The sequence below is a fragment of the Sesamum indicum genome, linkage group LG8 (genome assembly GCF_026168435.1).
Source record: "Sesamum indicum cultivar Baizhima isolate 11 linkage group LG8, ASM2616843v1, whole genome shotgun sequence".
Taxonomy (NCBI): Eukaryota; Viridiplantae; Streptophyta; class Magnoliopsida; order Lamiales; family Pedaliaceae; genus Sesamum; species Sesamum indicum.
The window spans coordinates 18,700,837-18,711,914 of NC_142664.1; the positions used below are offsets into that span (position 1 = coordinate 18,700,837).

Consider the following 11,078-nt stretch of genomic DNA (forward strand, 5'->3'; position numbering starts at 1 on the left):
AAGTCAGATCAACATGGTAAAGCATGCATTGGCATTGCACTTCACGTCCTTGTCTTAATCTGGCTAAATGACTACATTTTATTGCATGATTTTGCTCTATAGAGTAGGTGCAAAAAAAGACAGGAATTTAGTCAAGTAAAATGGCTCTTGGGCTGCTTAAAGATGATCTTCATCTTCAAATAATTGTTCCACTAGGAATTAAAGCATCTTTGATTACAGTGACAATGCCGCTCTTGATGAAGTATCCATCTGTTTCTCTTGCTGTCTCTTGCACATTGTCACTGTTAATGATCTGTAAGCATAATAAAGGAATCAAGAAGCAAGCTGAGTTTTAACCATAACAATGTTTTATTTACATAAATAAAAACACACAAGTGTCGCGGTAATAGATGACCATGATAAAATCTACCTTCACATTGTCTCCAATGCGGGCGTTTTTGTCAATTATTGCCCGCTTTATGTGAGTATTCTTGCCAATACCAATTGGAACACTACCTTTTGCTACTAGGAGTCTTCTATCTGCATCAGTCTGGTTCAAGAGGCAGCAGGATTAGTGTTGGAACATCCAGAAAATGTTGTAACCGACAAAATTACCTCATAATAGTCAGCTCCCATCAACAGGGTGTCCTCTATGATTGCACCCTCTGAAATGCATGAACGCAGACCGATAACAGAATGGTGAATCTTACAATTCTGCAAAGTTAAGAACTAGCATTTTAGTAAGCACTGATCTTCCTCTCTATGATCTTTCCATGAGAGGTCAAAATCATTAATCATTATATCTTGACTAACAATCTACAGTACAAAACCTTCATCCATATTACGTGTGTGTTCAAAACAGACAGATCTTTACCTTTATGACACAACCCTCACCAATGACACTGTCGGTAACATCAGCATTGAGCATTTTGGAAGGTGGTAGGTAACGTGGTTGTGTATAGATTGGAGAGGAACGATCGTAGAAACTGCAGCCAATTGATCAATTGGATGTAAAATGCAAGTCTTGGTTAATTGCCGCCATGAAACATGGGAAATGGACCGGTGGGCGGGGGAACAGAGACAGGCTTTATCACTTGTGTTGAGTTATTACGGTGATTTACCTGAAATCGGGCACAGGCTTCTTCGTGATCCCCAGATTAGCATTGTAGAAAGCCTCAATAGTCCCAATGTCTTCCCAGTAACCATCATACAAATAGGCTTGCACCTGAAACAGAAAAAAGAAGTTATTCAGAAACCAAATAGAGGACTCAAGTATCTTATTTAGGGAACTACCATCATAATACATATTATTTCCCACACATTGTTCATCAAGAAAAGATTACTCTGATGTATGAAGTAGAAACAGGTATACTTGTGCATCCAATTCCTCAAACATAGCTTACCCTCATACCGATTGAAGTAGCACCTGGAATAACTTCACTTCCAAAATCATTGGCGCCTGGGAATTTCTCGCGCAGTAAATTCAACATTGCATCCTTACTGAAAACATAGATACCCATACTTGCAATATAAGGCATTTCCTTTGCTCTCTCATCATCAAGACCTAAAATCGTGGTGTCAACCTAGCATAGTCAGGAGACAAATGAACAACAAATCAGTAGATAAGAAACATCAACAAGAATATAAGCAAGAGATGATCACTTGTAGTTTTACCCGCATTGCCTTTAGTTGTTCCCCTTTCGGCTTCTCTGCAAACTCTATTATCCTTCCCTCCTCATTAATCTTCATCAGTCCAAAAGCCGTAGCACGTTTTTCATCCATTGGTAATGCAGCAACTGTTATATCAGCATCAGTTTCTCTGTGTGCTTGGATGAATTTCGCATAATCCATCCTGTATAAATGATCTCCAGCAAGAACCAGAAATTCAAGAACGTCGTGTTCTTCAAAGAGCCACAGATACTGCCTCACAGCATCAGCTGTACCCTAATAGATACCACAATAGAAGCAGACAAATAAATGAATCTGTATATTTGTTCAGCTGATGTGTATGCTAAATATGTCCCTCTTATTGATACCAACTAGTAATGCCCTCCCACTGATACCATCAAAAGGATCGTGTCTTATATACCTGGAACCAGTTTGGATTCTCTGGGCTTTGCTGAGCTGCAAGAACTTCAACGAACCCTTCATTCTTGTAACCACCCATATTACTAGCATACGCCCTTGATAAGTGGCGATTAAGAGATGCTGAATTAAATTGAGTGAGCACATAGATCTTTGATATGTTGCTGTTCAAGCAATTGCTAACCGGGATGTCAATCAACCGATAATTTGCACCCAGAGGGACAGCCGGTTTCGCTCTTTTCTTGGTAAGAGGATAAAGCCGCGTCCCAGCTCCACCTCCAAGAATGATGCCCAGAACACTCTGAATCAACAAATATCAAAGAAAAGCTCGGTTCACACAGATCCGAATCTGTTCCGTAAATCCAGGAACGGTTCATCAAATAGGCCAAACACATGCTTAAAGATCATGAGAAGTGTCATAAATTCCACTATTGCTTCATTCATCAAGAACACTCTATGTTGTTCAAATCAGCACAAAAGACAAGCTTTGCTTCTTTTAGTTCATCCACAAAAGCACATATTGCACATCCAAGACAAACAGCAACAACCATATAAAGCTCTACATTGTATACTATCACAATTTCAAGAGAACCATGAAAACATTGAATCAGAATGAATCAACACATAACAATCTCCATAAGATCAAGAAAAATGCGACTCACACACACAGAGAGACACACACACGTCTATAGAGAGAGAGAGAGAGGATTTTACAGTGCTGGTATCAGGGTCAAGACAAGTCTGGGAAGAGCTGGAATCAGAAACAGCTTTAGGAGAAACCACAGGGACAGAGCGCAACCCTCCCTTCCCATTGCGTCCGGCATTGCTCCCTCGCAGATTAACACACACACTGACACTCCCCCCAAACATCTCCGATTTGGAAGAACATATGGCGGGTTTGCACTGCGATCTGTTCCGCCCACTCACCTCGGAAGATGACGAACACGAGAGCCCATAAATCTTCTTGAATCCAATAGGCGATGACGAAGATGTCACGGCCGCCATTTTCATCCCCACGTACACTGTCAGTGTACTATGATGGAGAACACTTGCACTAGCTTTAATATCTATAATAATAATAATAAATGAGTATTGAGATTGATGATGAGTTTGACTGGCTTCAGTTTGATTAATTGTTAATTATTAATGAACGTGAACGAAGATATGAGCATGAAAATCGTTCTTGGGAATGTGTGTTGGGGAATGAATTCAAAGAGGATCTTTTGATAACGACTATGAGCTTTGGGAACGTACGCACCACTTATTTTTTATTTCATTTTTTACTTATTTTAATAAACTATATTCATATTTGCTTGGATAAATTCACACGATAAAGAATTTTAAATTCTTGAGTTTTTATTTTGAACTATGGTTCATAGCATTATAATGTATTTCAAATTCTTTATGATAAAAGAAATCTAAAAATATTTCATTATTTTACTAACTGATAATCCTTAAGTGATTATCCCAATAATTAGATTCTTTTGAATAAATATTAATAATTATACCAAAAAATGTAAAATCAACCCAATATAAGTTTTCGATAAATATATATTTTATATATTTAAAAGAACAGATAAAAAAAAACACCCTATTAGTTAGATTCTTTTAGATAAATACTAAAACTTTTGGCCTTTTTCATTTTATTACCTTAGTAGAATTGAGGCTATCACATTTACGGATTACATGTTATTTAGATGGATAGTTGCAATGATTTTGTTTTATTATACATAGATTATTACATGTTATATTTATTACATATAGTTAGTCTTAAGTTTAAATAAATTGGATCCAAATTTAAATTTTCCGCTCATTGTGTTGTTTAAGAAACTACGTATTAACTACTCCATGCACTGTATGTATTTCTGTATATATATATATATATAAATGTACGCCCAAGACTCTGAGGTTTAATTCACGTGATTCTGATCATATATACAAACAAACAAATCCTCATCTTCATCCTCTTCCTGCAGTATCGCCAATAATGGCCGATTTTCTCCCTTACGCCTCCATGGTTTGCTGTTTAACTTCGGTGCTATTCCTCTCGACCAGCGTCGCCGCCGCGGGGACCACCGAATTAGCCACCCAAATCTGCAGAAACACCACCAGCTACGCTTTCTGCCAGGAGGCCATGTACTCCGACCCACACGCCGTTGGCGCCGACAGATACGTTCTTGCGTACATAGCCTACCGCCAGGCTTATCTCAACGCAACGGATACCGCGGACTACATTGCCTCGGAGCTGAAATCCATGGAATCGGGTGGAGCATCTGAATTCTTGACGGGTCTGAGGAAGTGCCTGGGGTATTATCAGGAGGCGATTCGGAGGCTTGCGGAAATGCTGGGAAATTTGGATTCCGAGACGTTTTACGGGTTGGATGAATTGTCGATTGATGTCGAGAATAGTGTGCGCAGTTGCGAGGCGAGTGTGGGGAGGCCATCGCCCTTGTCGAAGAGGAATGAAGATTTGGCTAAGCTTTCCAATATTTGTTTTGTTGTTTCTAAGCTGTACATTTATCTCTAGATATATTTCTTGGGCTACCTTTGGCAAAAACTTTCAGAAACTGTCCCGATTTGGATGGTTTCTGATCAAAATCAATCATTAGTTAAAATACATATACTGAATCATAAAAAGTATGTACAAATTCTGCATGCTGTCTGTGTCGATTTTCCTACATTTTGCTGGTTGCTTTTGTGATTTTTAGCGCCCTCCAAATTCTTGGAGCTGAAGAAGATCGGTAGGTAAGAGTTTTCAACTATGCATCTTTGTCTTCTTATGTCTTTTTGCTGAACCACAACTGCTGCGGAGTGCTGGCACCACCAGCAAGAATTGTAAGACAGAGTAGGACTAAATCTGAATCATCATCCCAACTCATTTTCCGTGCAAATTCCTACAGAAAAGTAGTTATATTTAGGTATGCAATCATATGAGCTACTTGAGTTAAATAGCAAGTGTTTTGACATTCATTTGTTGCAAATTTTTTAATTTCTTTACTGGTGTCGGAATACTATCTTTGCTTTGAAATTTGGAAAAATTCTAATCGAAATCAGTTTTGTCGAACTTGAATCAATTATATAGCAACTGCAATATATGTGTTGCTGTGACAATGTACAACTCAGGCAAAGTGACCAATCATATTACACTTGGTCCGTAATTAATTTGGTTTGGTCAAACCTGATTTTGGTAAGAATTTTCCTTCAAACTTGTTGGTCCCCAAGAGAACAGGTAAGAGTCGGGAAGAGAGTGAAAAATTACAAAAACAAAAAAGTTACATAGACCTTGCTGGAAGAGACAGTCACCTTCATCATACCATTTTAGCCATGCTTCAAGAAGTTGTTGGCAGAAGTTTAAATGTATTTAGTACTTTATAGCAATATGCAGGTATATATTTATATTAATTTTGTATGTATCTTACTGAAAGGTTTCTGAGGCAATCGTTGTTGAGAAGTTATGCGGGGAGTTTTAATAGGCTTGCAGCCTACCTCACAGCTCAAGAGCAGGAATTGTTGGCAGTGAGGTTCTTTAGCTTCCATTCTTGCATACCCTCACTCTTTGTTTTCTCCTTGAATCTCAGAATTACATTTAAGCTAATCTTGTTGTGGCAGGCATAAGCTAAACACTTGTGACATAAAATTTTCATTATCTCTGAAATGAAAAAGTAATATGGAAGTAGTTGTAATTCTCTGGAATGCCATTCAGGATATGAAGAAGTAGGATCAGTTTTCCCCCAGTACAACTTCTCAACCTCAAACAACAACTTGGGACTTCATGGGTTTGGCTGAAAATGTTCACCGAGATGCCACTGTTGAGAGTGACATCATTGTCGGTGTTGTTGAGACTGGAATTCGGCGATGATAAAGGCTTTGGCCTTCCTCCTCCCAAGAAATGGAAAGGAGCTTACAGAGGCAGAAAGAATTACAGGAACAAAGTATAAACTCTTCTCTTAAGGCAACAACTGAAACATGTGAGCACAAGTACACATTCTTGTTTTCCGGCAAATTAATAGGGGCTCTTCGCTATAACCACTTGCCCACAGATGATTCTGCTATGGAACTCACATGGCATTCACAACAGCAGGAACTCACTGGTTAAGTACAGCATGCCATCTGAAAAATGATTGGCTTGCCCACAGGCAGCCAGAGAAGCCGGGAGAAGGGTTGCCGCAGAGGATGAGCAGGATTTTCGGACGGAGCGGGTCATATTAATCATGAGAGGGTGGAGTGCCAGCTGAGACGAAGAGAGAGAAACAGACATGATTTCTTCGGGCCGGGGAGGGGATAGGCCAGTGCCACCCATCGGACACATCTGCTACGTTTGCTGAGTCATCAAGCAATGCTCACTTGGATGCTATGTCAGGTGCAACATCACCTACTCAGTCATTTGCCACGTCAAATGCTCCTCATTGGCAGTACCTGACTCAGTAGCCACAGCCATGTCAACAATGACGTCTCATCAGACAAGCTGAGTGTCCTCCACGTCAACCTAAATTTGCTGAGTCAGCACCGGGACTTTTTTGCCATTAGTCGCTGAGTCATTCGCCACGTGTTGATATCTTTTTGGTTTCAGCATCTTCCTTTTACCTGTCAGAACTTAGATGCTTAGTCATCTGCCATGAAGCAACACATCAACTTATATGCGGCATGAGCATCCAGCCTTTTGCATTCTCCTGCCTTTCGTAGACGGCGGTGTTCGAGGGTCTTGAGCTGGGCGTCGAGATGTTGTTGAAGAAGTCCCGCTCCATGATCTTCTCGGTGGCGGCGATGTAGATATCCGTTTAAAACTGCGTGGCGCTGGCGGGTGGAAAAATCAGGAGTCGAAGTAGAAGAAACAAAGGAGGAAGTAGGGTTATGGTTTGGATCGGAGGAAAGAGAAGGGCAGGTTATAAACGCCGCCAAATCGCCTACTCAACCTGCTCAATCCTCTAAATGGAATCTAGACACTCTGACCTGATGGCGAAGAACAATCGACGGACGGATGGTTGGGAACATCTTCAGTTGATCAATTGATGAAGGGTCAATTACACACTTTGATTGATGCGCAAAGGGATGTCAGAAAAGCAAATGGAGAAATTGATTCTGTCTTGCAGTGGGCTTGTATTCTTTCGAGGGACAGAAGTGGGAGGAGAATAATTGTCACTGAGAAAAAGAGAAGGAAAAGAGATTCCTCATAAGAGAAAGAAAAAATGGCTTAAAGTTGAAATCGTGTCAACAATAAGCTTTAAACAGAGACAGGCCATTGCCCGACTTTACCCCAAAACTACATCTTTAACTTCTTTTGAGATCAAAATGGTTAAGAGTGCAGCTGATTTTTGACAGCTCACGAGGATTATTCGGAAGAAAATTCTTGTTCAAATTAAGTTCGATCGAACCAAACCAACCACAGAGCAAATGAAATACATTTACCTACATAATTGATAAATACATTTACAAATTTATGACAACAAACTAGAGGGTCCAATATTATAAAATAAAATATTTTATTCACCTATAAGCTGATAAAACACATTATAAGGGGTTGAAGCACCATTGTTTTGGTGCTTTTGTGTTGAAGAAGGAAGCTGCATTTTGAGTTTGAATTAAAGTTGGAAGTGGAGGCGGGCAATGGGTATCCCTATCCCCATCCCCATCACCACAACCCATCATTATTATTTATTTTAAAGTTATTATTTCAAATGTAAATCTGGAGCCTCTTTTTTCTTCTTTATTCACTGGAATTCTACCTACCAATGCTAAAAAGTCCACAAAATTCAATTTTAGTATAGAGGTGTTTCTTTATAATTATTAATTGGAATAATTACATCTATATCACCCCACGTATAGTTTATTTACATAAATTATTTTTATTTTTAGAAAACATTTACTTACTGAAAACATTAATATTATTATATAAATCACCCCTGATTTTTTTTTTAAAAAAAAAGAATATATACATACACCTCTCCCCCTCAACACGTCAATATTATTACACAAATTATTCCTATTCTTTTTACTATCATAGATCATTTTTATAATTATGCAAAAAATATAGATAATTTACGTAGATAGAACATAGATAAGGGGTTTCAATATAATTATTCCTTACTAATTTTGATAATCATGATATAATAATCAATTCATAAAGAAAAAATAAAAAGGGTAAATGTGGGTTTACAAAAAATATAGATGATGGAATATATTGGATTCAAATCTCATAAATCAGTGTTTGAACATATACAGTAAAAACTATGACAATGTGTGTACTTCTATCTCCAATTAAACGAGAGTAACTTATTGGAGCAATATATGAGTTTAATAAATATTTTTTTATAGTGAACTATCACGAACGAATATTTATAAATTTTTTAAAAAATAAAAAATATTTATAATTATAATAAATTTTTAAAATGTCTATTATAATTTATCAACTTAATTTAAATAAATTATTTATTTTGTTTTAAACTACAAATCAATTATATAATTGATTCAAATTTAATTGAGTTGATGAAACTAAAATTTGTAGAAGCCGTTGTGTCAAATGAATAATAAAGAAGAGTAGAGGTGCCAAAAAGTTGGGAGAGCACGTAAATGGGAGATATAAAGATGGTAAGAGTAAGAGAGTGATACATCAATCTCAATTCTCATCAATCATCACATTCATACATTACCAACTGGTAGACACAGAGCACTTCTTCCTGTAAGCTTTCTGTCCTTTGTCTGCTCCAACTCCACCTGCAACCCATTGGTGGAAATGGGCGGAGGAGATGGTGGCGCCGCCTGGAAACTCAAGAAAGCCGCCAAGAAAATATTTGTGCCTACATGTGCCTGTGCCGCTTTCTGCCGCAAACAACAAACCACCCATATTCTTCACAACTCCACTGTCTCTCTCTCTCTCTCTCTTGATGGAAAAAGTTCATTATTTCTCTCTCTCTCTCTCTGTTCTGATCTATTTGTTGAAATGTTTCTTAAATCAGGTATCTTGTGATTCAGCCAGTAATTCTTCCCAGCTGCAAACTCAGAAGAGCAACATTTCTTGCAAGAGCATCTCATCAGAAACTGAAACCCCCAGCCCTTCTTCTTCAAATAAGGTATCTACTTTTCCTTTTTTTTTCTGGCATTTACTATTTATTTCTATTTTCCTTAGAACATTCTTTTCAAATGATCCCAATTTGTTTAAGCAAGTAGGCGTCTGTGACACTTTTCCTCTTCAAGTGAACTGGAGAATTCCTTCTCACTCATTCCCAACATTATAAGACTGAAAATATTTGCAGACACCATTTGCAATACATATGCAATAAGACTCGTACTTTTCCACACATTACACACTTTCAGACATACAAGACCGAATTCTTGAAGCCTTATCTTTGTTTGTGTAGTTTCCTTTTGGTGCTGCTGACATATCTTCAAAAGTTGACTCTGATTGATTGATCACTTGCTTACACTATTTCTTCACGTATGGATTTGCAGAACTTGTGTGCAATATGTTTGGATCCTTTGAATTTCAGCTCCGGTTGCAGCACAGGGCAGGCCTTATTCACAGCCCAGTGCTCGCACGCATTCCATTTTGCTTGCATCTTGTCCAATGTCCGCCACGGTAGTGTGACGTGCCCCATTTGCCGTGCTCATTGGACTCAGTTACCTCGCTCCCTAAGTACACGGTCTTCCCTGCGCTGTAAGATAGATCCCGTTCTACAGATCCTTGATGACTCCATTGCCAATTTGCGGGGTCACAGGCGGTCATTCTTGCATTCAGCTCGCTATGATGATGATGATCCTGTTGAGCCTGGCCAAGCTTGTGAAGATCAGCCCCGTCTTTATCTCTCTCTGCAGAGTGTTCCTTTTACTTATCCAGGATCATCCTCAATGGAAGAATCACCAGAACATGTTCCCACTCCTTCACTGTGCTCCTTATACAACAGAGCTTATCTTCGTTTGAAACTGGTGGATCAACCAGCTACAGATGTGGTCTTGGTTGCAAACCCCAATGGGGCTCACTTGAGGCTCATGAAACAAGCCATGGCATTGGTGGTTTTCCCATTACGGTCCATGGATCGTCTGGCCATTGTTACCTATTCTTCAGCTGCAGCACATGTCTTTCCTCTCAGGCGCATGACTTCATATGGGAAGAGGTCTGCATTACAAGTCATCGATCACTTATTCCATACAGGGCAGGCAGATGCAATGGAAGGGCTAAAGAAAGGAGTAAAGATACTCAGCGATCGTGTCCACAAGAATCCAGACTCCTGTATCTTGCATCTGACTGACACTCCATCCCCATCCTACCATTGGTTCAACCTTGAAGTTCCAGTTACAATCCACCAGTTCCATGTCGGCTACGGATTTGGCACTTCTAACGGGTTCATCATGCGCGAATTCGAAGAATTCCTAGCAAGAACGCTAGGGGGTAGAATTGAAGATGTCCAGCTGAGGGTCAGGGAAGGCCAGATGGTTGTGAGGATCGGAGAACTGAGAGGAGGAGAGGAGAGGAATATCCCTTTGTATACATGTGAGTCAGGGAGCGTATGCGTGGATTACAGGTACAAGGATGGGAGAGATAGTGAATGCATTAGAACAGGTAAAATTGTTCTGGGCTTGGGGAATAAAGGAGATAGAAGAGAGAATAGAGAAGGTACAACAGTAGGGGTTAGAGTGAGCTGTGCTGAGAATTGGGATTACCATGATCCTTTCATGGCTAGCAGATGGGCCAAGCATTTACATGGTGCTATAGGCTATAGCCTGACAGATTCACGAATTGTAATTTAAGTCTTATACAGTCACTTATTCATTTAATTTATAAGTTAGGCTTGCTTTGAGTAATTACTTAACTTACTAATATAATGACAGCCAGCAGTAAAATGGATTATTCCATATGCCAATTTCAATAAATTTGCCTTTTATTTCAGCATTTACTCCCTGCACAATCTTAAAGAAATTTAAAAAACTTCCTACACCAATAACAGTAATAAATTTCCCCAGAAGACCAAATTTCTTACCAAGTGGTTGTCAAGTAGATACAGATCACAGAAGCATATACT

General features: G+C 39.0%; 3 protein-coding genes and 1 long non-coding RNA gene across 5 annotated transcripts; 3 read left to right on the forward strand and 1 right to left on the reverse strand.

Annotated features, from left to right (window-relative positions):
• Nucleotides 1–14: 14 nt before the first annotated feature.
• On the reverse strand, nucleotides 15–3,233 carry LOC105168073 (glucose-1-phosphate adenylyltransferase small subunit, chloroplastic/amyloplastic). Its single transcript, XM_011087995.3, has 9 exons — nucleotides 2,779–3,233; nucleotides 2,069–2,365; nucleotides 1,654–1,923; nucleotides 1,383–1,562; nucleotides 1,101–1,204; nucleotides 854–965; nucleotides 595–693; nucleotides 410–529; nucleotides 15–292 (listed from the first exon to the last, which is right to left on the reverse strand). Exons 1-9 carry the CDS (start codon nucleotides 3,073–3,075, stop codon nucleotides 176–178), a joined length of 1,596 nt encoding a protein of 531 aa, XP_011086297.1. The 5' UTR covers nucleotides 3,076–3,233; the 3' UTR covers nucleotides 15–175.
• Nucleotides 3,234–4,051: 818 nt separating this feature from the next.
• LOC105168613 (cell wall / vacuolar inhibitor of fructosidase 2-like) lies at nucleotides 4,052–4,591 on the forward strand. Its single transcript, XM_011088747.1, has one exon. The coding sequence runs from the start codon at nucleotides 4,052–4,054 to the stop codon at nucleotides 4,589–4,591; it is 540 nt and encodes a 179-aa protein (XP_011087049.1).
• Nucleotides 4,592–4,869: 278 nt separating this feature from the next.
• LOC148787279 (uncharacterized) lies at nucleotides 4,870–7,752 on the forward strand. The gene is made up of 3 exons (XR_016066604.1): nucleotides 4,870–4,982; nucleotides 5,490–5,585; nucleotides 5,768–7,752. It is a non-coding gene; the product is annotated as an uncharacterized LOC148787279 (long non-coding RNA).
• An 859-nt stretch (nucleotides 7,753–8,611) lies between these two features.
• LOC105168074 (E3 ubiquitin-protein ligase WAV3) lies at nucleotides 8,612–10,844 on the forward strand. 2 transcript variants are annotated; one of them, XM_011087997.3, is made up of 3 exons: nucleotides 8,613–8,923; nucleotides 9,018–9,131; nucleotides 9,511–10,844. In XM_011087997.3, exons 1-3 carry the CDS (start codon nucleotides 8,795–8,797, stop codon nucleotides 10,804–10,806), a joined length of 1,539 nt encoding a protein of 512 aa, XP_011086299.1. In that variant the 5' UTR covers nucleotides 8,613–8,794; the 3' UTR covers nucleotides 10,807–10,844. The 2 variants fall into 2 exon arrangements, with proteins under 2 accessions (XP_011086298.1, XP_011086299.1); XM_011087996.3 differs by having other exon boundaries at nucleotides 8,612–9,131.
• The last annotated feature ends 234 nt before the right edge of the window (nucleotides 10,845–11,078 follow it).

Bases quoted from the DNA above. Each gene is read 5' to 3' on its own strand.
- LOC105168073 (XM_011087995.3), bottom strand. From the start codon at position 3,075: ATGAAAATGGCGGCCGTGACATCTTCGTCATCGCCTATTGGATTCAAG. The intron at 694-853 runs GTAAAGATCTGT...TTAACTTTGCAG, and splicing joins GTGAGGGTTGTGTCATAAAG to AATTGTAAGATTCACCATTC. The intron at 293-409 runs GTAGATTTTATC...TTATGCTTACAG, and splicing joins GCATTGGAGACAATGTGAAG to ATCATTAACAGTGACAATGT.
- LOC105168074 (XM_011087996.3), top strand. From the start codon at position 8,808: ATGGTGGCGCCGCCTGGAAACTCAAGAAAGCCGCCAAGAAAATATTTG. The intron at 9,132-9,510 runs GTATCTACTTTT...ATGGATTTGCAG, and splicing joins GCCCTTCTTCTTCAAATAAG to AACTTGTGTGCAATATGTTT.
- LOC105168613 (XM_011088747.1), top strand. From the start codon at position 4,052: ATGGCCGATTTTCTCCCTTACGCCTCCATGGTTTGCTGTTTAACTTCG.